The sequence below is a fragment of the Gymnogyps californianus genome, chromosome 7, assembly GCF_018139145.2.
Source record: "Gymnogyps californianus isolate 813 chromosome 7, ASM1813914v2, whole genome shotgun sequence".
Classification (NCBI taxonomy): domain Eukaryota; kingdom Metazoa; phylum Chordata; class Aves; order Accipitriformes; family Cathartidae; genus Gymnogyps; species Gymnogyps californianus.
Window position 1 is genome coordinate 22,630,183 of NC_059477.1, and position 25,075 is coordinate 22,655,257.

The following is a 25,075-nucleotide window of genomic DNA, read 5'->3' on the forward strand; positions in this document are numbered from 1 at the left end:
TACTCATTTTTTTTCATGCTGTTGCTGGCAGAAAGGTCTTCTCTACTAACAACAAGTTTGCCTAGTCTTGGCATTAAGCTTAATATTGAATGACAATTTAATACTTCCTCTTCCAGGTCTTGCTGACCTTTAGTTTTGTGGCAGATAATTTCTAATGTGTGTATATGAAAATATTTTAATCACCTATCTTTTAAAAACGAGATTGAGAGGAATCATTAGTTTAGCACAAAAATGTGCAATATTTTTTTCTACTACTAGGAGCCTCTATACTGAGCTTAACTATTGCTTGTGAGAAAATGGAAGTTCAGTGCACAAATGATTCCATATTTGCAAGTTGCTGATACACCTTCTGATGAAATGTTAAGCAGTGGTGAGGAGTTCATTCTTCCTTCAGCTTTCTCAGCAACACAGCAAAACATAAGTAACTTGCTTTTCTTTTTGGAATAACCTTCTATTAACTGAAAGTCTTCACTGAATAAGCTACACAAAAAAGTTTAGTTAGTAAAAGAGGGTTATCCTGAACTGAACTAGGACTGAATAAAGTATCTAACAGGTTGTGTTATGTGTACCTTTTCATGACTTTAAATCACACTTCATCATACTTCCTAACAATTTATGAGATTCAGTTCTGCTTTTCATCAGTGCTGACTTTGAAAGCTTTCCTGCTCACATATTTTCATTATTAGTTCTAATTACCTTAAATTCCTGCTGTAGTAGGAAGTGAGATTTTAAAATCTATGGAAATCTTTTCTTACCACTGTTCCAGATCTTTGTAAATCTTAACATACAAAGCATTCAAAGTAGGAGTGAGACTATAGACTGCACAAATAGCTATTTTCTAAATTATTTCATAGGAAGTAAAATCCTGCTGATACCATACAAACACTGACACTACTAAGAGAGTGGAAAGAAAAAAATTTATGTACTAATAACAGCAGAGTTTAATCTAACCACAGATTTTTTTTAATCTCATCTTGTATAATGGGAAGCAGTAGAGAAGTTTTAATTATGATTCTTGTCTTGAATATTTGTTTAAATCACTTGGTTCTGGTTAGCTAAGGGGAACATTTCTCAGCTATGCAGCGTCTTTCTTAGTAGCATGAGCTGAGGCAGTGTCCACACACTGAGGTGATGTGGCTCTGCTACCCTCCCCGGAAAGGGCCTCTCATGTTAAGTGGCAACTTAACTGCTTTGCAGGACTGCAGCCCTCATTGCTGATGAAAAATTTTTTTTTCCATGTTCTCAAATTTAAATACAAGTAATCTTGCAGCAGCAGTGCGCTCAGCAGTAACACTTGTATGCTTGAGGGCTGTGCTCCAGAGATGTCTGTGTGCTTATGTTACCAGCCTAACAGGTGCTTTCCAGCATCCCTGCCATGCGATGTAGCTTCCTTCAAGCTCTGGCCCCGTGCTCAGCCCTGGCAGGGTCCGGAGAGGCGCCCGGGGGTCTGCCGGCAGGGCCGTGGCCTGCACACGCTCAGCCCGCCGCCCTTCACAGGACCTCGCAGTGCTTCCAACCGCGGAGAGCCTCACGCGGAGCCGCGGTATGAGCGGGCAAGGAAGATGGCCGGAGATGCAGCCAGCCGGCAGGCAGGTTACGAGGCGCTGAGGGAGGCGTCGAGCCCCTGGGGTTACCGGGGCCGCCCCGCCCGCCTCCCGCGGGGCGCCTCCCGCCAGAGAGCCCGCGCCTCTCCCTCAGGCGGAGGTGCGTGAGGGGGGCGACTACCGTGCTCTGCCGGCGCCGTGCACCGACACCGCCCGGGGGCCGCCGGGCCCAACCGCCGCTCTCCCTCTCCCCTCAGCGGCGCAGGGCGAGCGGCCGGGGCCGGCGACGGCGCCCGCCTCTGCCTCCTCCCCCTCGGTGCCCTGCCTCCTCCCTCCGCCGGGCGGCCGGCTGCGCGGGGAGGGAGGGAGGGAGCGCGGCCGAAAGGTGTTGCTGGAAGGGAAGTTTGAAGAAGGTCGTCGGGTGCCTGGGCGCTCCGGCAGCATCATGGCGGAGCAGGGCGAGTCGCCGGTCCACGTCCAGCAGCCCCAGCCGGTGCCCGCGCCCGCCGCCCCGGCCGTTGGCTGGCCCATCTGCCGCGACGCCTACGAGCTGCAGGAGGTTATCGGTCAGTGCAGCGGGAGAGCGGGGAGGGCGGCGGAGGGTGCTGCAGGGTGGAGGCAGGGGATGCCGCGGTGGCCAGCCGGCCGGCTCCGGGCCTACCGGCGTTCATCCTCCCGCAGGCTGGGGCTCGCTCACTGCGGCGGATGCGCCCGGCACTGCAGTGGCGCCGCCGCCGGCTGCTGCAAACTTTATCCGCCCGGCAGCGGGCGGGCGGGCGGCGCGGCCCCGGGGGGCGGCGGCTCCTTCTAGAACCCGCCGCGCCCCGCCCGGTGCGGCCCGGCCCGGCGGAGGGTGCCGCCGCCGCCGCCCCACTGCCCTGTGGTGCATTGTCACCCGCTGCACCGGTGGCTGCCGCCGCCTGAGCCCTGACCTGGTGGTTTGCACTGGGACCTCGGCAACTCTGCAAATGCGCTCTCTGTGCTTTGTGTGTGTGTATACGTGTGTGTGTCTGTCTGTGGATGCACACATTTGCATGCATCCGCTTAGATTACTCTGCATTTTTCCGGTGGTTTCATGGGGGAGGTAAATCGCACCCCTAGATCTGCCACTATCGTGGTGACTTCCTTTTAATTTTTTTTTCATATATATTTTTAAACCCTTTCCTCTTTTCCCTTACTGTTTAATCTTGCCCCCATCTCCTTTTGCCCCTCGGCTCAGCTCCCTGTCCCCGTTGGTAGCACATAAAGCTGGTGGGGGACTACAGCTTCGTTTAACTCCAGCCAACCTGCTTTTGTCCCGGTTTGCCGTGTGAGGTTTAACCCGTCTGCTGCCCCCTCCCCACGTCCCTGTAGCTAGGGGGCTTTCTGGTAGTGCGCTTCAGCGCTTTGTTCATGTGTCCAGCTAATGCAGATCAGATGTGTTGAGTCTCCATCCCCTATATTTGGATTGGATTATTTTGAGTTTTACTGTGTGTAAAGGTGGCTGTTGTTAACAACATGTGTGATGGAAAGTTTTTCATCTCCTGACCTAGATGTTGCTTGTTGCTAATGAACTACTTCGGGAAAACTTGCTTTTATTTTTATGTAACATTTTATACCTCCAGCAAATACTGCAGATGGCAAAGGCCAGCTCTAGGACTGTGATTACTATTCCTTATGAATGAGGCCACTTAAATGAAAAAAACCAGGAGTCTTGCCTGCTTATGCTGTTGGTTATCTTCAGTATTACGCACCAATTGCTAATTGTTGTCAGGCTGATGACAGCGACAACTACATGTTATTGATCTGGGTTGCAAGTTGTGTGTACTCAGCTTTGTCATTACGCTTTTTATTTTCCACAGGCAGAAACAAAATTGTTGAGAAAAGTACTCCTTCCTTAAACTGGGATGGCTTTCTGTTGACCCAGGTGGTGCCTTTGTGTTTCTGTTTGCACTTCCTAGGCTGTGACAAGGGACTAAGGAGGGATGAGGGTTCAGGTCCCTTGCAGGTGGCTGGCCTGCACCAGACTGGTGCTCAGTGTCAAGCGAGTGCTGCCAGCGGAGGCCCTGCTATGGGCATGGGTTTACTGGCCAGAGGACTTTGTCTTACTCGGTCTGGGGAATGGATCTAAATTAGCCAAGTGGAAGCGATTCTACTAGCATAAGCTATATCTTTGCTGAGGAGTAAAACCCTCTTCTAAGGTAAAAGAGACCTCGAAGGTGTTGGATTAATCCTTGTCTAGGGTGTGACATGACTCATGCGAGTTATTTAAATAGTAGTTATTTTCTGTTACGGTACCTGTAGAATGCCTGGGTGAGAGTTTCATTTAGAAACTCCTTTCCACTTTCTTCTTTGCACTTAAAAGCTTGTATCTTTTCATATGTAAAATGTATTTCTAAATATTTATATATAAGTGTACATCCATTGTACAGGTGGATGCTAAATCGGAGTAGCAAATACCTATCTGTAGAGAAGCTTCGTTGCTAGTTACCTACTGGTGCTATTAAATGTTGATATTATTTCTTTAACTAAAGTGAATGCCTAGTGAGGAAAATGAGGTCAGGTTATATTGAATCAGATTCTTGGACACACTGAACTTGTCTGACTTCAGTTGAACTTTCACTAAGCTTAGGTTGCTTACATGACTTTCTCTCAAACTCACTGAGATTTATTTTGTACCACTTGACTTAAAAATCTTGTGCTTAGTCACATCTTTTTTCATTAACACCTTGTATTTGTTGTCTTAACTTATAGGAGACCCACTATGAGATTAAATTTAGTCTCAATACTATTAAAAATAGTAAAAACCCAAATAAACACACCCCACCCCACTTCCTCCAAAAAAAGCCCCTTATAAATTCTATGCAATTGACCAAATGCGGACATAATTTTGGAGACGTTGGATGAACGTTGTTGCTTTTAATGAATCTAGTGAGGGACTCTTAAAGCATCTTTTTTATACCTGAGGGAGAGGAGAATGATACAGTCTGAACTTGGTTCAGCAGCAATTTATATACCTTTGCATTGGCCATACCAGGGTTAATTGCATTGTGAACATGAGTAGTTACCACTTGCTGAAACAGAGCCATTCACCTCTGGAAAGCGCTACATATCTCTCTCTGAGGAGCTGGGTAGCGTCTTCATGGTAGAGTTCAGTTACAACAGCCCTTTGCCAGTTAAATGAGAAAAATAACAACATATTGAAACATCTTTGTGGGCTTTGCAGGAGGAAAGGTACACAGGGTGAGGTACGCCAGGATGGTTTATCACAACACTTCCCAACAGAATAGGCTTTCTATTGTATGGTAACTAAAACACAGATGCAGAATGACTTCAATGGCCTCTTTTAGATGGCATATAAAAGTTTTGGTGGTGATCATAACATAAAAGTTGTTGTTAGTCATGTGGGCTGTCTCCATCCTGTGGATTTAGCAGGTTGGAGAAGTTCTGCTCTTTTTCTCTGTGAGAACGTGAACTTTTCTTATGGCTCATCTGTGTCTAGCCAGATGCCATTTTGAAAACCAAGGCCACATGATACGGATTTCAAATGATACAGCTTTTTTTCCTTTTCTGTCTGTTGCTTCCTTCGTGATAGTTGGGAGATTCAAGTGCCTGTTAAAGAGAAAATGCTGGCTTTAAGGAGTGCTTCTTATGAGATGTTATCCCAAGTTGGCTTTATTTTTGAGGTTGCTAGCCAGTTCTTTGTAAACTCTTGGTGTGCGGTTTCATGATACATTTAATCTGCTCTAACAGGGAGCTGTTGAAAGGATTGCATTGATCTGACAGAGAACTAGTTCTTCTGCTGGGTCAGTTTTCTGTCGGATCAGGTTCCCTGTTTGACTTGCTGCATGGCTGTGTGATTGATAGATCTGATGTAAGGAAGAGGCTCTTCCTATTAATGCCTATATACAAATCTTTTCTGGAGCAGGAAGAAACCATTCTGATTGCTATCTGTAAATGTATAGGGTAGAAAGTTAAGAGAAGAGGAAATTCTGATGTTAATTCAGATTGATAGAGGCTGTCCATACACCAACCCATTTGGAAGTTAGAAGGGGATTCCTAACTGTTAGGAGAGGAGGATTCAAAGCAACCTTCCAGTAGGAGTTGCAGAGATAAGAACTGTAATTGCTATTAAGGGAGAGCCAGGTTTAATTTAGTGAAGACCTGGGAGATCTCTTGCTATGGTTTTAATGCATTAAGTTAAAATGTGCAGTGGATTTTAATGTATGTGCTGGGTTTTTTTTGTAAGCTGGATATAACTTAGATGAAAATAAAGTTAATCAAAGCAATACTGTGAGAGATGTTCTTATTCAATTTGGGTTTATAACCAAGTATTCAAAATAAAATAACTGAAATAGATTTCTCTGAATTTGTCACTTACATATGCGAGGTTTTTCCTCCTCAGAAGCAATATAAATCTTCACAGAACAAACATTTAAATGGTAATCAACGTAAAAACCTGAAAATTGAATAGTGTTAAAATTGTTTTTGTACCTTTCAAATTGTAAGGAGCCCTACATCACATGGGTGAGACAAAGCAGCATTAAATTTTAGTTGTTTTTTGGGTTTTTTTTATGTTTTCATTTGGGGTTTTTTTGGTTGTTGGTTTTGTTTTGTTTTTAAAAAGGTTTCTTAAATTGATATGAACAAGTGGCTTTGCCTTGTTTTTGGAAAACTACGTTGGAGTTGATGCTCTTCTACTGGATGTAACTTAATGTTTGTCAGCCTGCGTTGATAATTGTGGACGGAAGATTCTGTTACAGGGAAGCAGCGGATTATCTTGTGATTAGGCTGGTTGCTAGCTTTCATTATAAAATTATATTTTTATCTCTCCTGCTGCAACTGACTGGGAAAATTAATTTGGCTAGAAAACAGCCAGAATTAGTTGGAACATAAAGGGTTGCTTCTATGTGATGGATTATCTGTATTGGCTGCAACTCATTAAAAAAGTTACCTTAGTTGAACTGAGGCTTTCATCTAGTTTTGCCTTTCTAACTTTGAGCTCAAAAATGTCTTGTGGTTTGTTGCCTCATAAGGCACAGTGTTGCTAAGTCAAATGTGTTGGGATTTTGAGTAGAACAAGTTACCATTCGAGACTGTTCTGCTGATTTTATAGTTCTTATTGTAAGCAGCCTGTGAGCCACTCTTGTGTTAATGGCTCTGCGGTCTTTGTTGGTGGTTCTATGGTATGTTAGTTACTTACTTTTTTCCCTCCCCTGCTGCATGTGTGTTGCTAATGGCTCTTTGTCTGACAGAGAATAGACTCTCCTATATTTGTTGTTATCATCAGAGATCTTGGACTCTGTAGACAGGTCTCTGATTATGATGCTCAGGAACTGATGTTCAGGTTTGTAAGCAAGGTGTAAGGTGTATGCTGTTTTGAAAAGCCTCTCTATAGTTAGAGCTAACATTACAGTTCTGCGTTGTTCTGTTAATCAGATGCTCGTGTCTCATTCACACTTCCCAAAATTTCTTACCCCTGTGCTTAATCTGGATTTTTTTTTTTTTTTTTATTTTGGGCGGAAAAAACAGTTGAAGGGCTTTCTTTTGCAGTGGTTTTTATGTATATGCTGCAAATTAGATCAGACTGTGCTCAGTGAAATACCACACTGTAGCAGCTAAAGGTATGGTAAACTTTGATATTTGCTCTTGCAGAGGTTTATTTCCAAACGCCTCGTAATTCTTGCATAAGAAGCTGCGTAATTAGGTAGTGTTAAGTATTACTTATCAAAGATCTTTATAGTAAAACTTTGTGTAAGAAGAAAGATGTGCCTGCCTTAATTCTGCTCCAAAGCAAATTCTATTCCTTACCAATAAATCTTAAAAGTTACAACAGCAGCCTAAGCATATTGTACATGCACATATTAAATATAGCCTTCATAACATTAATCATAACTTAATACAACTGTAGCTTGACAGAAAGAGTTTATTATTTTGTAAATTAAAATTTTACATTTTGGGAAATAATTGGTCAAGATTTTCTGTCGGCTAATAACCATTTGAGGAAACTGTAGAAATGTTAAATGCCCATTTAGTATTTTAATAAGGAGTGGTTTCTACTTCAGTTGTCAGAGTAAAGATGGTCATGGTGCAATTTAAAAATACCTTGTAGAACTCTCACAGTGCTGTGCTGCTAATGAGGCTGTGCAGAGCTCGTAGTTGTTAATTATTCGCCTTGTCTCCACATGATAGTAATAGTGTTGGGGAAGGGAGCTCTGTCTTGGCTTTTTTGAACGAAAATGAACTTTCTGCATAAGAAATACCCAGATTGGAGACACGGCTGTAGTTTTTATTGCTTCAAAGAGGTTAGGGTTTGTAAGTGATTCAATATCAAACTTTGTTAGATAATTTAGTGACTTTTAAAAAAATTTTAACTCGTGCAATTGCAATTTAGACTTGTCAGGAAGAAGATTAAGTATATTTTACAAGAACCTGAATGGCATGAAAATAGCCAAAAAAAAAAAAAAAGAAAATTATGCTTAACTTGCTTTGAGTTTCTTGTTATTGTAAGTAACCAGCAAATAAAGCTTGTTTTAAAGTTAATTTGTTAACTGGAAGGGTAAAGGAACACATAATCAACACGTTGGGCAGTTGGCTGGTGCTATGTAATGGTAATTTACAGAAAGTATGCTATGCTTTCCTGCTCTTGGAATCTGCCTACGTCCTTTATGCTTGGCCCTCTTGTCCCTATGCTTTCTCTCTCCCCCCATCCAAGTTCTTTCTACAGATAAGGTCCAAAACCTCTGAGACCTGGAAAGTCCTGGCTCCACGGGAGTTGCTTGAGTGCTAGAAGAGGAGCAGTTCTGCTGGTGAGCGTGTGGAAATTTGTAGGGATTGCATGATTTTGATTCTCACTAAGCCTTACAACAGCAAGGCTTTGCATCTTCAAAGTGGAACCACTGCTTGTAACCAGCATTGTACTTTGATAGCAGGGGCCAAGTTCAGACCTGGGAGAGCAATTTTAGGTTGGGTCATGTGTTGCTCTGAAACAACAGGAGAACTGTCTTACTTTTTTTTCTTTTAGTGAAGAATCACTTTCCCTTAGGTCAGAGACCAGTTGTTTTTTTTCCAGAATCTGCTTGTCAAATGGAGCTTCTCTTTGTTAAATGGAAACAAAACCACATCTGTTCTGATTGACTTGAGGGGAAAAAACAGTGAGCTCTTCATGCAAAGGAGATGCGGGTGGCTCATATAGTGGCTACATGTGTAGGCCGTATTTAATTTTTGTGTGACCCTTTTGGTTCTCTCTCTCATGCCCCTTCCAAAATAATTCAGAACTATAAGGCAGTAGTAGATAGAGGCTGCTTTTATTTCCAGTAATAATAGCAATTCTTGGCGTTTAAAAATGGACCTTAAAAATCAAGTTAACTCTCGTTAACGTCTTGGGTTTGCTGAAGTCACTGGGATACTGCTGAGCAGCAGCAGCAGAGGAGCAATCTGCTTGCAGAACTTGATTAGAATTAGATTAGAATCACCTGATGAAAATTTAATGATATGATAGCATTTATATTGCTCCAACTCTGCCATTGTTTCCTGAGAAGTAGGATGAGAAATAAGTAAGTTTTTTTTGCTTGTAGTGTGTGGCCATAATGGACTCATATTCTAGCAGGCACATTCTGTTGGGGTGAACTAGCTGAAGATGCTTTGTAGCTCAACACTGCAGTATTAATTAGAGATCTTCATGACAGTGCAGTAGCAATACTGCCTTTGTTTTGGTAGATTGCTGTTCTTCATTCTCGGAAGAGAATGATGCACTATGTGGTGACATCCGGAAGACTTGGAAAATATTGCATTCATGGTATTAGAATTGTTCCAAGTGTTTACTTTCAAACTAAATGAGGAACAATAAAATACACCAACTAAATCAACACCAGCATTTGTTTATAGTACTACTTCAGAAATGAACGGTAGTTCTCTTAACAGCTTTTTTCTAGGCAGGAAATCTAGTTCAGCATAGCAAATCTTCAATTTATCCTGCTTGTATAAGGTGAAGTGGCGTTAAGCAGAGTTTTGTGGAGTTCAGATGATACCCTGGTAAGGTAACTTTTGGTCCCACAGTGAATACCAAATATCAAGTTCCTGTGTAGTTATGCAGAGCCATTTCCAGTGTGAGTTTTGCCTTCCAGATGTCAAGATTTGTATGCATATTGAATAATGGTTTCTGTATCGATGATGAAACAACAGGGAGAATGAAATGATCACAGTCCGTGTTTCTTTTCTGAAAATATTTTAACTAAAAATTAGATCTTGCATTTTATCTTAGGGGCAAAAATATCTGGCCATGTAACATGATAGAGTATTTAAAGATTGTAGTAGAACATATGATAGGAAAGGGGTTTTGTTTTTATTTTGCATTTTACTAGGAAGAACTGGTTCTGTGTTAGAAGAGTGCTGGAGAAAGAAGAGATTTCCTTACATCTGTGAACTTTGAAGGAAAAGTTTTATTTCTGAGGCAGTGTCATGCACCTATATTTGGTATGATAAGATGCCATTGCTGTTGTACAATATGATCTAAATTAACTGCTAGGTTAACTTTTTTCTTCCTTAATACGAAAAGGTAATTTATTTTGACTTTTTTTTTTTTCCCTTATAAATCTTTGTTGTGTAGAACTGTAGCTCAAAATAGCTGTTTCTTCCAGATATGTTATTCAGAGTATGTTACTCTAGGGCTTTTCTTTGTGGTATTCTGAAAACTCACAGCTGAATGAGGTTTGGACAGGCAGGTAAGAAGGAGATGGGAATCAGTAGAAACCTTAGCCCTGCTGGTCGTGTCTCAGCTTGGACAAACTAAACCTGTTCAGGGAGTCTCTCTTAAGAGATTTTCCTCAGCTTTGTACTTCAGGCGTGAGCCTGCAAAACTTTAGCATGTCCATGGCCACAGAGATGATTAAGGGACTGGAGCATCTTTCATTTGAGGCTGAGAGCTGGGACTATGCAGTCTGGAGAAAAGAAGGCTCAGGATGATCTTATTATGTATAAATACATGATGGGAGAGAATGAAGAAGAGGGAGCCAGACTCGTCTCAGTAGTGCCCACAGACAGGACAAGAGGCAATGAACACAAATTAAAAGTGATGAGTCTCAATCTTAACACAAGAAAACTTTTACTGTGAGGGTGATCAAACATTACAACAGGTTGCCTGGAGAGGTTCTGGAGTCTCTATCTGTGGAGATACTCAAAACCTGGCTGGGCAGCCTGCTTTAGCTGACCCTGTTGGAGCAGGGGGATTGGACTAGATGATATCTACAGGATGCTTTCAACCTAAATGATTCTATGATTCCACGGTTTGAAACAATTTTTGGCAGCGCCTTTGTGTGAAACAGCAGAAAAATACTTGGTTGGGGCTTCGTTCTTTCAAAGAGCATCTTAAATTTAGGAAGCAACTCTGACAGAAGTGTACCTGCTAACAGAAAGGCAGATTTGGAGAATATTTGTGGATTACAAATTAGTTCCACGTTGGAATTTCATTAGTATCTTAGTTGTGTCTACATCTATAAGTTTCTGGTGAAATGGGAGCGGATAAAGGGAGTGAATCAGTTAATGTTGAGGCCTCTACAATGTATTTGGGTTTGGAGTTTTACTTCGAACAAGATATACACTAGTTCCTTGGACCAAACATCCTAGCTGTCCTTGTTTTTTGAAAATATCCAAAGACCAGTCTGAACCATTACATCTTTCAGGGGTTAGAGAATGTTTGTGCTGGAGCAGAACTTCCAGTTCAGGTTCCTCTAAAAGGAGTTTATTTTGCACACACAAGAGCAGTTCTGCAAAGCAAACTGAAGCTCTGTGTGGAAGATCAAGGAGAGGGTATTCACTTCAAAACTGCCCTGTTTGCTCTAAACCAAAATGCAAATGTACAGGCAACCAAATAGTACTAAGTGCAGGTTGGTGCTCTTTTTTGAATTTCCCTCTAACTTCAATTACTTTATCCTCTGTTGGTTATTTCTCTGTTTTTTCTACTCTCTTGACATTTTTAATTTCTCTTGTGGCTGATGGGAGGCTTTGCCCTTGAGTAAGAACTGCATCCTGATACATGTGTTTCTGAATTGCATTGTTGGTCTTTTTAATACTTGAAGTATTACTGTTAAGATTTTCCTGTGAAACTCTTGTGTTGACTGTTCACTCTAGGATAAAACTCTAGACCTTTGAAACAACAAATTTGGATACAAAATTTTTAAGGGAAGAATGATGTCAGCTTTCCCTTTCTCTTCTGGATAAGCTTCTTTGGTTTAAATTGAGATTTATTACCTGATGTTCTTTTGTTGTGCAGCTGACTGAATGATAAGGAAGTTTATGTTAGCAGCTTTTCAAATGAATGTAGAAAAAAAGCTACTTTTTGTGCTGCATGTGTCGGAGTGAAGTGTTTATGCTTCTTCAGATCAATGAAGGAAAAATGAAATGCCCCTGCTGGTATGCTTTCTGGAGGGCTGATTAGGTAGAGGAGAATCTCTCAGATTTCTTGTAGAAACCCCCTCTTCTACAAAAGCCCTGGAGATTTTGCTTTTTCTTTTTGATAACAGATAGTTTGAAGACTGTGATTTGAAAAAAAAAAGGGGGGGATTTAAAAAAAGTGTATTGTAAGCAATGATGTGAAAAATATACTTTTGGATTAACCTGGTAAGAACAAATTTATTATTCTCCCAAAATGTGAGCAAAATTCACCTAGTTTTATCAAACCCTGTAAAAACAGAAACTGTCAAGACCTCTTACACATACTTCAAGGTTTTTTTTTTCTGTGTAACACGGTATGAATGATGAGAAAAAGGTTACATAAAAAAAAAAAAAGTGAGACCTGTTAGGTCATTGATGCAGTCTTTGACCTAACTACAGCATCTTAAACCAGCAAGAAACTGTCTCTGTTCTACACAGATGTTCTTTTGTATGGCTTTTGGTTCTGTGAATTTGATTGCAAGTTTTGGGTACAACTGTAACTAAAAAAAAATCCGAGTAAAGAGATTTACGTTATTACCTGAAAATCTGACCTACATTGTGAGAATGAATGGATAATAACACAACAGACAAAATCCATTTTAGTGTTTGTAATAAATTCTTAAACCAAGTCGTATCCTTCACTTCAACTCTTTTTCATGCCTTTTGTTGGGAAAAGGCAGAATGAATAGGGATTTGTTGGATTCATTCACGTCGGGTACAGTACATCCACATTTCTCCTTATCACACGACAGCCCCAATGTGATTGTACAACAGGAGCTGACTCCTGCTTGCAGTGTGCCAGCTGGGTGGCTGTGCAGCACAGCTGTGCTGCCGACCATGCTGCAAGAGCAGCGGATGCATGGGTGAAAAAGCCTGCTGCAAGTTCTTGGCTGCTGCTTTTTCTGTTTCTTCTTCCTGAACAAATTTGCAATGTGAGTGAAGTTGGATTCTTTTTGGTTTTGCAGGAAGCCAGTGCAGATCTGATTACAAAACTAATGTTAAGTGGAGAAGGGGTCAGGTGCCTCAGAGCTTTTCTTTCCCCTCTTCTGTCTTGTGAGCTAGTTTAACAGATAATAATACCTCTTACATATGTGCCATTATTACCTGTGGCTCAGTTCTTTGTTTTGGTGTTCTCAAGAGTCCTTTCAGAGGACCTTTAAAGATGATCCACGCTCCTGCCAGCATATTCTTTTACATAATCTAACCTAATGACAACCTAACAGAGTAGGTCTTCCCTTTTTTCCCCTAGGTGCTGGGCTCAAATGGATTTATTTTAGTTAGTTATTTTTCATCATGGCCAAAGAAAAGTATTCCTTTAAATCTCTTTAATTAACAGACTGTTATGTGTAATGGTACTCATTGTTCAATGGCACGCGTATTTTCTAGACCATAAGTTTGGTGAATTCACAAGTTACCTTTATACACTGATATGAAAGTGGAGGCATTTTAGGTGTTCGTTAGGTGAGTACAGCTAAGCAACCTCTTTGCTGTCTGACCTGAGACGTGCTATTTCTTGGTGGCATTGAATTCCCAATTCCTGTTCTGCAACTTTTGTAAATTGTAGTAAAATTAATATTGAAACGGAGTATAGTTTATTTTACTCTCACGCATAATGTTGTGTTCCACTTTTTTTCTTTTTAACAACGGCAGCTCTTATGGAAGGTAACATCATTGAGAGGAGAGATCGTTCCAGGTATAGAACTTGGCTTTTCACTGCTAAGTTCAGTTTCATACTGTTTAGTTCATTAAGCTCTTAAAATGCAGTACTTTATATTACTTCATAATCACAACCTTGGAAAAATGATAGTGAAGGGAGTATAAGTGGACTGGATATCTAAAGTGATGATAAGATACCCCAAGAAGACCTGAAAGCGATGGGACTTGTGAGGAAGACATAAGTTCTGCAAACTGTAACAGAGATACTTTGTTTGCATTTCACATTGGATGCCCATTCAAATTGATATGTCATAGGTTTTAAGTGGCATATTTTATGAGAGATTTGATGTGTTTTGGGGTCAGAACTGAATGCTTTTAGCTTGTTTACTTGTTTGTTTTAGGTTCAGCTGTATTTATTAAGTTGTCTCTGTGTGTTGGTTGTTCCACCCCATACCATTCTTTTTTAGCATACGTGAGCAGGATAATTTTGTGGTGTGTGAGAAGTAAATTCTGCACCAGAGAATAACATCTATTTACTCCCAAGAATCTGTTAATCAAGCTTACCAGTTATCACCCGACACTAAGGGGACAGGCAGGTTCTTTTAGGGATCCTTGGCAGAATGATGATGGCACAAAAATGTAGTTACAATTAAAGCTTTATTTTCTTAACAAGATATTATGATTAGTATAGCACAGAACTCACAGTTAGAATGGCACAGGATTTCTACAAGCAGAATCAGTATAGTACAATTTATAAGTAGTGTAATACAGAATTTATAATACGACTTAACTTACGATTTCTAATCACTTAGATCCTAACTTAACTTATGACGTCTAAACACCTAAGTAATACAGAGTTTATAATACAACTGAAGTTATTATTTCTAATCGCCTGGACCCTCTGCAGATCAGATCAAATCTTAGTACATGGTTTGCTGTATCAATATAACAATCATCATCAGACTCAAAAATCTTATGAAAGCATATGAGTCAGTCCTCGGAGGAAGCAGATGACAGTGGAGACATCCCTGGCCACTGGGGGTCAGGGGTCTTGCTGTCCAGCAGCAGCTCCGGTCCAAGTTCCCCACTCAGGACTTGTAACTGCTTGATTTTATGGACAGTGCTCTGTGTGCTGTTACGCTTCCCTGTGTTGTGATGGGGTCACCACCACCACCACGTTGACTGGGTGCCTGGGACCTTCAAGGCGGGTAAAGAAGGGAGTAATCAGCCTGGCGCCCAGGAATCTTGAGGCTGGTAGGGAAGGGAAGAAGAAATCTGTTGGTTTGTTTACTTGGTTCACAGGACCGTCAGGGCCTGATAGTAAGGGAAAAGGGAATGAATATGTGACCTGCTCAGTCACAGAGAATGGCTGCTTGCCTTATAAAATGGTGTTAATTATGCTGACCACATTACCAGGGGTTGAGGGCAGGGGGGACCGGTCACACCAGTCTTATCCTGACACCTCCACAAGGCAAATTCCAGTTCTGATGACTGCAAATTCTGAAATAGTGGTGATTGTGGATTTTTTTTTTATATAAACATTTTTCACTTATAAATAACACTTCTTATGAAGATATTTGAGATGTGGAGCAGAGCAAAAGGAATTTAATCTTGGGTAGTGTTTATAATATGGGGTTTGCCTAGACAGTCTAATTTGAGTTGCTATAGTTCCCTTTCAACTTCTTTATTTAGATGACTCATCTATTTTAAATGACAAGTCAGGGAGAAGATAACACCTGCTGAAAGTGGACTGCTTTTGTTTAGGTTTTCCTTACCTGCTGTGGTGCTGACATTTCCTTGGCGTGGATTGCTAATGAATGGGAAGATGCTCTCATACCACATCTGGAAATGTACCAGGCTCCCTGTGAGCTCCATGACCAGCATGTAAGAGGACTCAAGGCCATGGAGTACTTAGTTAAAAGATAATTTTGGTGATGACACACACAGATGGGCATTAAACTGCCTGGATGTTTGGCATCACTCCACTTTCCTCTGCAACACCTTTCTTTCAGTGTCAAGTACCAAGGTGCGTTCGGAGTATGTGCAGCTTCCTATTCAAAGACAGACAAAAGGAGAAGCATTGTGGTTGCTGTCTGTTTCTGATGCACTTCTAAAAGTTGATCCTCAACTTCGTTAGCACCTTATCTTACCCAAAAGACTTGAATTCCTTTGTAGGTACCTTCTTAAAAAAAGGGCAGGAACATGTTTTTGTTATGTGCCTTATTTTTGTGATTGATAGGGCTAAAAGTTTTCCGGTGTTGAAATGTGGGGCTGTCAGGTAGGTTGCTAACCATGTCTCCTGCTGTGTTGTCACTTTAAACACTAATAATGATAGCACAGGGGGATAAAACCATGTTCTGCACTAAATATAGTATATTGGATTGGAAAACTGGTAAGGGAGCTGGAATACTGACTGTCTTACTACTGTAGCTTCAAAGGCAAGACTGTGTGCAATATGTGACATGACTGTATGGGGTAACAGGATGTATTTCTCTGGTAGTGAGGCATGGCTTTATTTCTGCCGAGCTTCAACAGAATGTGTGATCTCGATCCACCTGTAAGTTATTGTTTCTCCCATGTGCTTAACAAACACAGCAGCTATATTTTTGGTGGTTCATTTATTTTACTTGTTTCAATAGAGTTGCACTAAATAAAGCCTCTCTGACAAAGAAGGAGGAAAAAAAAAAAGGAATCTCTCAGGCTGGGGTTTAACATCAGCGCCTGTTGGTCTCTGTTGGGAGAGCTGGGATGGGAACAGGGGGAGGGGGCTGTCGTGAGGTGGAATGAGGTAGTGGGCATAGTCTCTATTTTTCTTTCCTCCCTTTCCAAACTGTGTGCTTATTGCCAGGTTTACTTGAATGCCCCAAACATAGTTAATGGTCATCCTTGGACTTTCCAATCTGATCTTAGTGTGTTGATGGCATTCTACCAAGCTGACAAATGCTGAGCTCTGTATGGCCCTAGGCAGAAGTCTCCTTACCAAGAAAGTGTCTGAAAGCAAAAATCCATCACTTAGGCTGATACTTTATTTCAAAGCTGAACACAGTCACTATTAAATAAACCTGTGTCTAATCTGAATATATCTGGTTTCACTTTCTAGCCACAAATTTCTTTAATGCCTTTGTCAGTCAGAGTAGAGCTCTTTTAAAATTCTTTTAACCATGACTGGTAGTGATAGCTGATTATTCTTTAGATAAGACAAACATTTCAGAAGAGTTCCTGCAATATGGTGTGTCTGGGCTCACCGGTGGAGGGAAGGAAGACTTTTACATTTTCCAGATCATTGGTATAGGTTCTCCACTTTCTTGTATAGTATTGATTTGTCTTATTTCCTGAATAATTAGTTTGTGATTGATAGTTATTTGCTGTACTCTGGTGCTAGAAGTCTCTGTGTGCATAATAATTTTGACGTGGACGTTTAGGCTACTTCTCTAAGACTTCAGTGGGATCACAGAAGTATTAGTAGACCTTTATCATCTTTGGAGAGTTTTTTCTGGATTATTTATGCAACGTGCTTTTGAAAAGTAGTATGGGATAAGCTAGACCTCAGAGACTTTGTGTAAGTTACTCTCCCACAAAAAGGTAAATACATGTCCTGGTTTCAGCTGGGATAGAGTTAATTTTCTTCCTAGTAGCTGGTATAGTGTTGTGTTTTGGATTTAGTATGTTTCAAGAAGAATGTTGATAACACACTGATGTTTTTAGTTGTTGCTAAGTAGTGTTTCTACTAAGTCAAGGATTTTGCAGCTTCTCATGCCCTGCCAGTGAGAAGGCGGGAGGGGCACAGGAAGTTGGGAGGGGACACAGCCAGGCCAGCTGACCCAAACTGGCTAAGGGAATATTCCATAGCATATGACATCGTGCCCAGTATATAAACTGGGGGGAAAGCTGGCTGGGGACCGCTGCTCAGGAACTGACTGGGCGTTGGTCAGCGAGTGGTGAGCAATTGCATTATGCATCACTTGTTTTGTATATTCTAATTCTTTTAGTATTATTATTATCATCATCATTTTAATTATTATTACCATTATTATTATTTTCTTCCTTTTCTGTCCTATTAAACTGTCTTTATCTCAACCCACAAGTTTTACTTTTTTTCTGATTCTCTCCTCCATCCCACTGGGTGGGGGGAGTGAATGAGTGGCTGTGTGGTGCTTGGTTGCTGGCTGGGGTTAAACCACGATAATACATCAACTGAATAACCCAGTGATTCTGTAGCCATAATGGTGATATTTTTAAATGCCCAACTGCAGAACAAATTCATTTTGTATAGCTCCATGAAGAATTAATGAGATTGTTGAATGATGAAAATGCAGAAGTAGCAGTTCTATGTACGGGCATAGATTTCATAGAACACTTAGAGTATTTTAAGTGAATTATGTAATAAGCCTAATGGCTAGGATAAACAAACTAGTAATCTTATAACTTACTAGTATCTAAGTAAGTTATAAGGATTTGATTCCAGCATGAATTAAGAGCACAAAGTGGGCAGGAATTGTTAGTAAATGGTATTTACGTGATTATTGTGAAGTTCTTAAGAACACAAGCATTTATGTCATGTGAAGATTGAGGGAGAAGTCATGAGTTCATTTTCTGTGAAGAAGTTAAGTTTCAGAAAGATTTGGAGTTTAGTATGGTGGTCTAAATGAGCTTTAATGAGCTGATTTATAACTTATTTTTAATCATTGGAAGTAATATGAAAGAAAATGAGTAATACTGAAAGATCTCTAGAGTATTGTGGGGTAAAAGCTAGAAACTGAAAGAAATTAAAGGTTCTTTGTTCTCTGTTTCTTAACCAAAAGTATTGCTTTGCCACCAACAGAATTGATTCTTTTGAGACTGAAGAGACTAGTTCTGCACAATGCTGCCATAGAATATGTTGAAGTACTGATCAGTTCATAACACGTACGTAGTAATGCTGGAAATATGCTACACAATATTGCATGCAATATACAACATAGCATTCAAAGCTTGTATATAAGCACAGATGCTTTGTATGTTCCATAAAAAACCCTACATGTTTTTATGAGTGGAAACCTAAGCTAGATTGCATTTATGCAGGCATTGTTTGTGTGCACAAGTGCATTCTGCTCTATTCAAAAGGAATCCTGCAGTTACACTGCATATGACCTGCCTTTAAGAATTACACAGGGGACTCTGTTCTTCAGAACTGGACTGTCTGAGAGATTAAATAAAAATACTTTTATGCTGCTTCATCCATTTTCATAGATTTTATTCTATTTAGTACTGGCTTCTTTTACAGACAGTTACAATTTAGTCTTGGATTTGAGGCTGACTTAAAATTTGTGTGCACTAATCAGCTATATTTAATAGGAGGTTTCTATATGTTAGGGGAGCAGAAGTATGTAAAAATGCAGATGGTATAGGTTGGTATGTAAGAATTTGTATAGATTCTGAGATAAGGTATTTAGTGTTCTCCAATTACTACTGCTGTCTAACCCTTCAGATACCTAGTCAACAAGAAAACTTACCAACAAATTGCATCTTCCTCTTCAGAGATTAGATAGAACCACCGTGGCGCTGGGGAAGGTGTCTTTGGATAGAGTGTCTGAAGGGACCTAATGAATGCAGAAATCTTTAAAAGAGGTGTGTGTTGGAATACTGTAGAGAAACACTGAGCTACTAAAAAAAGTTGTGGTAAATCATTATGGGGTAATGAGGTTACTGACTTTTGTTTTTGAGGAGAAGAAAATTGAATAGTTCTAGATCTATTTTGAATAGAGTTACTGTGCAGTGATGAATGAGTGGAAAGTGTCAGACCTTTATACATAACAGGGAATAAATGAAGTGTCACGTGCTTGTATGAAGAAGAATGTGTACATGTGCGATGTGCAAGTGATATGGTCCAGCCATCTCACCTCACAGTCTGTCTTTTTGAGACTTGACTAGTGGAGGGTAGAGAAAACTAAGATGTTGTTGTGGTTTAACCCCAGCCAGCAGCTAAGCACCACGCAGCCGCTCCCTCACTTCCCCCCCGCTCCCAGTGGGATGGGGAGGAGAATCAGGAAAGAAGGTAGAACTCGTGGGTTGAGATAAGAACAGTTTAATAACTGAAGTAAAATATAATAACAATAATAATAATGAAATATAATAATAATAGTAATGAAAAAGAATATAACAAAAAAAGAAGAGGGGAAAAAACCCAGTGATGCACAATGCAGTTGCTCACCACCGATGCCCAAGCAGTGATCTGCCCCTCCCGGCCAACTCCTCCCCAGTTTATATACTGGGCATGATGTTCCATGGTATGGAATATCCCTTTGGCTAGTTTAGGTCAGCTGTCCTGGCTATGCTCCCTCCCAGCTTCTTGCACACCTGCTTGCTGGCAGAGCATGGGAAGCTGAAAAATCCTTAAGATAAGTGCTACTTAGCAACAACTAAAACATCAGAGTGTCATCAACAGTATTCTCACACTAAATCCAAAACACAGCACTGTACCAGCTACTAGGAAGAAAATTAACTCTATCCCAGCCGAAACCAGGACAGATGTTAATGTCAGTTGTTGATCACACTTGTTCAAAAATCCTTCTTCTCTTTGCCAGCTGGAGACAGGTTCTGCAAGGGTTAAATTCCTGTTTGGAAGACAAAAAAAAAAAAAAGAGAAAACATACCTTTATGTCAGATTTAGAACAACTTGAAGGAACTTACTCAGATAAGCTTAAATCCTGGATGAGTATTTTTTTTTGTGGGGTCTTCATATGCTTTCTGTGAAGCACATGTGAAGTGGAAGGCAGAAAACTGCTTTTAGGTTATAGCCTTTCAGAAGAAGTGGAGAGTGGCCATATGTAATAGCTCTTAAGAAGGTTTCTATTGCATGAACCCAAATAGTTAGAAGCAATTCTGATGGCTCTGCTGCACTGAGGGTGGGATGGTAGGGAGTGCATGGTTCATAGCATGAAGGAACAAGTTGGCTTGTAAGGGTATGCTTACACTAGAGAGAAGGATGGCAGCAAAAAAGTGAGGACAAGATGAAACTCTCTGACTTGTTGTCTATTGTGAAATGGGAGTAGTAGGCGTCTTGATGTGGACTGAAATTGCATTGTTTCACTGCTAACTTTTGAAATTGGCATAGAGGACTTGTCTGTAGCAGGAGAACGACTTCCAGTAGTGGAAAAACCCCATTGTTCTTACAAAGCTGGTTTTCTGAGTCTGACCACTGGTAATCCTTTGTTTTGTTCTTCTGCAGGAGACAGCTGGATGTAAAGGCTTCATGGTTTATCCAACCTGAGCTTTCATTATACTAGATCAGTTTTCTAAATAGAGACTGGATACTAAAACCAGTCTGTGCTTTGGTTGTGGTGTAGTTAGTATGCTCTCTGCTGTGAGGGTTTTGGAAGACTTGTAAGATTCAGTATACCTGAAGAAGTCATGCCTTCTGACAAGGAATGGTTGACTGTAATCTCTTCTATGCAATCATTTTCTGAGACCCTAATTTGTTATGCTAAATTGTTGTCTGTGACAATTTTGTTTCACTGTATGATAGTGCATTACTCGTGTAGTCTGTTATCTCTCAACTGAAATGCTTATCTGGATAGACCTGTTTATAACAGCTATTCCTCTGGAACACTTCACATTTCTACTTGATCAGTAGACTAGAGAAGGGCATCTTTTTATTGACACAAAAGGAGTCTTTTGACTAGATGGAAAAGCTGCAGATTTTCCTCATCTTTATCTCCGGTTGCTCACCTTGTGAGCCAGAGGAGGAGAGGGGAACATGTTTTAAGAGGAAGGAGGCATATAGCCACTAAGTGTCTGGCTCCTACTTCGGTAATTGAAACTGCTTTTTCAAATGGGTTTTATATGTAGGTCCCACTGAGAATGCAGGCTGCACATATTGCCTTTAGTATCAAAATACTGTATTACATAGAGTATTCAAAAGGCAGGAGAAAGAAGAAACCAAGTAGATTGACTTTATTCTAAATATAGAAAGCTTTTTGCATTGTCAATACATCATATTCTTGTGGTGAAGAATATCTCATTGCAAGTAATCTCTGAGGAGAAAACACAGGGAAATGCACTGAAAGGCTTTTCATATGAACTTCAAACTCTAGTTTATGTCCTAAAATCTCACATCTCATCCTCTTATCAGTAGGCAGAAGGGGAACAGATCTTCAGCCTGTGCATAAGGATAGCTCATGGTGAATTTTGCAATCAAGAGTTTTTAAATAATAGTAAGCACATAGTTTTTGGTTTGCAGTCAAGAGTTTTTAAATAGTAGTAAGCACATAGTCTTTGGTGATACAGTGGGGTGGGGTCAGGGATGTGACAGGACTTTTTTTTTTGTAATCTAATTTTTCCAAAATGTTTTGAAGTGTTAATTACTGTCATTTTACTTTAACTTGAGGAAGCAGTCAGGATTTCATCCTGACGTTGGCTGAATAATTTTCCTGTGTGCTTTTTCTCTTTGTCCTTTATGTAGCCTTTGTATATGAAGCTGTTTTGAAAGTGAAGATCTGGTTGTTTCCTACAAGTAGATAAAACTACTGGCATAGATGAAAAAGATACATCAAGGAAAATCTTGGTCTTTGTTCCTGTATCCTTAATAGCTAAAAATTTGGTTTCTTCCCCCTGCCTCAACCTACAGTTTTATATCCGAAGTAACAAGAGGATTTGTGTTTTGACGGCTACCAAATGAGAACTTCATTAAAGTGATGTAGATGACTCTTACTTGAGCTGAATTGTGCTGACTTGGTGGTTCCTTCCTTGGGATGTCTTATTTAATTTTTAAAATCTCTCTTAATTCTTTCATTACTTACATTATTGGAATTTTTAAAGGCTTTCTTCTGTAAGCAGACAGAACAGGACATGTCAATATTTGTCTGTGACTGCATCCTGCAAAAACATGACTAGTCCTGTTGAGACTTTTTTTTTTATTATGAGCTCAGAATTTTGTAATGAAATTCATACACGGAGTTAAAAAGTTTTGTGATTTGAGTGAAAATGTCATGTGAACAAACAATACGTGAAAATAGCTAAGCAAATAGCAATTAAAACATGGACAATAACTTTCAGTCATGAGGTATTGTCGGTGCTGTTTTCAGATGTGCAGAGGGAAAAGCTCTCAATTGTTCTTAAGTCGGCTGGTAACTGAATCCACGTTTTAGAGCTTGACAACAAAAAGCTTTTTGTTCACAATTTGTATTTGTCTAGGACATGCCAATTACTGAGCATAAATAGAACATAATGTATGAGCAGGCCAATATAACATGTTGCTCAATTCGTGACTTACCAGAAATCCGTAATTTATATTAAAATATTTTAGAATTACAGGTAGTAGCTACTCGTCAGGGAATTTTAGATTTCTGCCTGAATGAGCACGATGTAATTACTTTGAGGAAGCACACACTGCTGTATTTGATGTGGCAGCGAGATGTGCAACTTGGGCAAAACTCTTTCTGAATATTACTTGCAATCATTTCATTAATTTAGTGAGGCAACACTGACTGGGGCAAAGCCAGTGGGTGCTTGATAAAAGAAGCAACAAGACCTTTTACTCCTGCTGTTTGCAAATAAAGCATAGTAAAGAAAATTATTCTAATATTTTCCCCAAAATTTGTTCAATTCCACCGAGCTTTCTTATCAGTGTAGTTGTATGACCATATGTGATTTGCATGTCAGGGAAGCATGACTGACTTTCTGTCCTGGTTTTGGGTGGGACAGAGTTAATTTTCTTCCTAGTAGCTGGTACAGTGCTGTGTTTTGGATTTAGTGTGAGAATACTGTTGATAACACACTGATGTTTTAGTTGTTGCTGAGTAGCAGTTATCTTAAGCCAAGGACTTTTCAGTTTCCCATGCTCTGCCAGCAAGCAGGTGTGCAAGAAGCTGGGAGGGAGCATAGCCGGGGCAGCTGACCTGAACTAGCCAAAGGGGTATTCCATACCATGGAATGTCATGCCCAGTATATAAATGGGGGGGGGCGGGCGGGGCGGTGAGGGGGGTTGGCCGGGGGGCATGGATCGTGGCTCTGGCATCGGTCAATGGGTGGTGAGCAATTGCAATGTGCATCACTGGTTTGTTTTTTTTTTTGTTCTTTTTTTTCTCTTCTTTTTTGTTATATTCCTTTTCATTACAATCATTATTATTATATTTCATTATTATTATTGTTAGTATTATATTTTACTTTAGTTATTAAGCTGTTCTTATCTCAACCCACGAGTTCTACCTTCTTTCCTGATTCTCCTTCCCATCCCACTGGGAGCAGGGGGGAGTGAGTGCTTGGCTGCTGACTGGGGTTAAACCATGACGCTTTCTCTGCTGGGCCATTCAGCAACGCGCGTCTTACTGTTGGTGTGATACTTGTGCCTCCCGCGCTCTTTACAAGAATCAGCATGCTTTTTGTAGGATGTTACCCTAATCACAGTGAATGAGCAGGAACACAGGTGAAACTGTGGAAGATTTGGCATGTACGATTTTACTGATATTTTTCTGTTCATTGCATAGTGGGAACAAAAACCTGGTTAAACATGGACTGACCTGGAAGAACAGAAAGAACATTTGATAAAGCACACACTCTCTACCCCTCTGCGTAATGTTTTAAATCGTGTTAACTGTACAAGTCATGTTCTTGATTAAAACAGATGTGCCCAAAGACAAAAGTGTAGTGGTTCCCAAACTATGAAATGCATTGAGGTGGTGGGTGTGATGTGATAAATGAGCGCATCGTTTATCCCAAGTTGTCGGCTTGGGAATTTTTTGTGGAGTATGGAACAGAAACTTTGAAGTTTTTCTTCTCCATTTGAGAAGTGTGCAAGCTGTCTTGCTAGTGGAAAGGTATGCATGTGGGGAAAAAACTGAAAAAGGATAAGCAGCAGTTTTTAAGTTCTTTGTCAGTGTAGGGTTCTTATGTTGGTCACTGGTTTAAACTCCTGTTATATTAAGACTGTGTTCCTTTTCTGCCCTTTTTCAGGTAGCGGTGCTACAGCAGTTGTCCAGGCAGCGCTATGCAAACCCAGGCAAGAACGTGTAGCAATAAAGAGGATCAACTTAGAAAAATGCCAAACCAGTATGGATGAATTACTTGTAAGTAAATCAGAGGGGAACATATTACATGGAGACTCTCTTCTGTTTTGATTTTGGTTTTTGCTTGGTCCAAGAGTGAGGGTAGAATTTTATGCACAATAATAATGAGAAAAGGATTTGAAAATAATTTGAAAGAAGTATGCCCTTCCCCTAAAAATATATTTTACTAATGTATATTTTCTAATGCCACAAAAACAAGTAGTGCGAATTTGAATCTTGGGATAACCAACTGTTCAGAACTGTGGGAAGAACCTTACCCCTTGCTTTCTGGAGACTCGATTTTCAAGAGATTACTGGCTGGCTGGCTGTCTTAATACGGAGGAAAGATATATTTTCCTTTGGTTAAACACTGATTACAAATATAAAGGTAAAATTTAGTAGGTGTCCTTAAAATGTCTAAAGCACCAAAACATGGCAAAAACT

At 40.3% G+C, this 25,075-nt stretch overlaps 1 protein-coding gene across 1 annotated transcript in view; it reads left to right on the forward strand.

Annotated features, from left to right (window-relative positions):
* Positions 1-1,937: 1,937 nt before the first annotated feature.
* STK39 (serine/threonine kinase 39) overlaps positions 1,938-25,075 on the forward strand; it is a 106,736-nt gene continuing 83,598 nt past the window's right edge. Inside the window, exons 1-2 of the mRNA XM_050899811.1 lie at positions 1,938-2,110; positions 24,540-24,652. Of these exons, the coding sequence (XP_050755768.1) occupies positions 1,990-2,110; positions 24,540-24,652 (234 nt within the window). The 5' untranslated portion in view covers positions 1,938-1,989. The remainder of the gene's footprint in view (positions 2,111-24,539; positions 24,653-25,075) is intronic.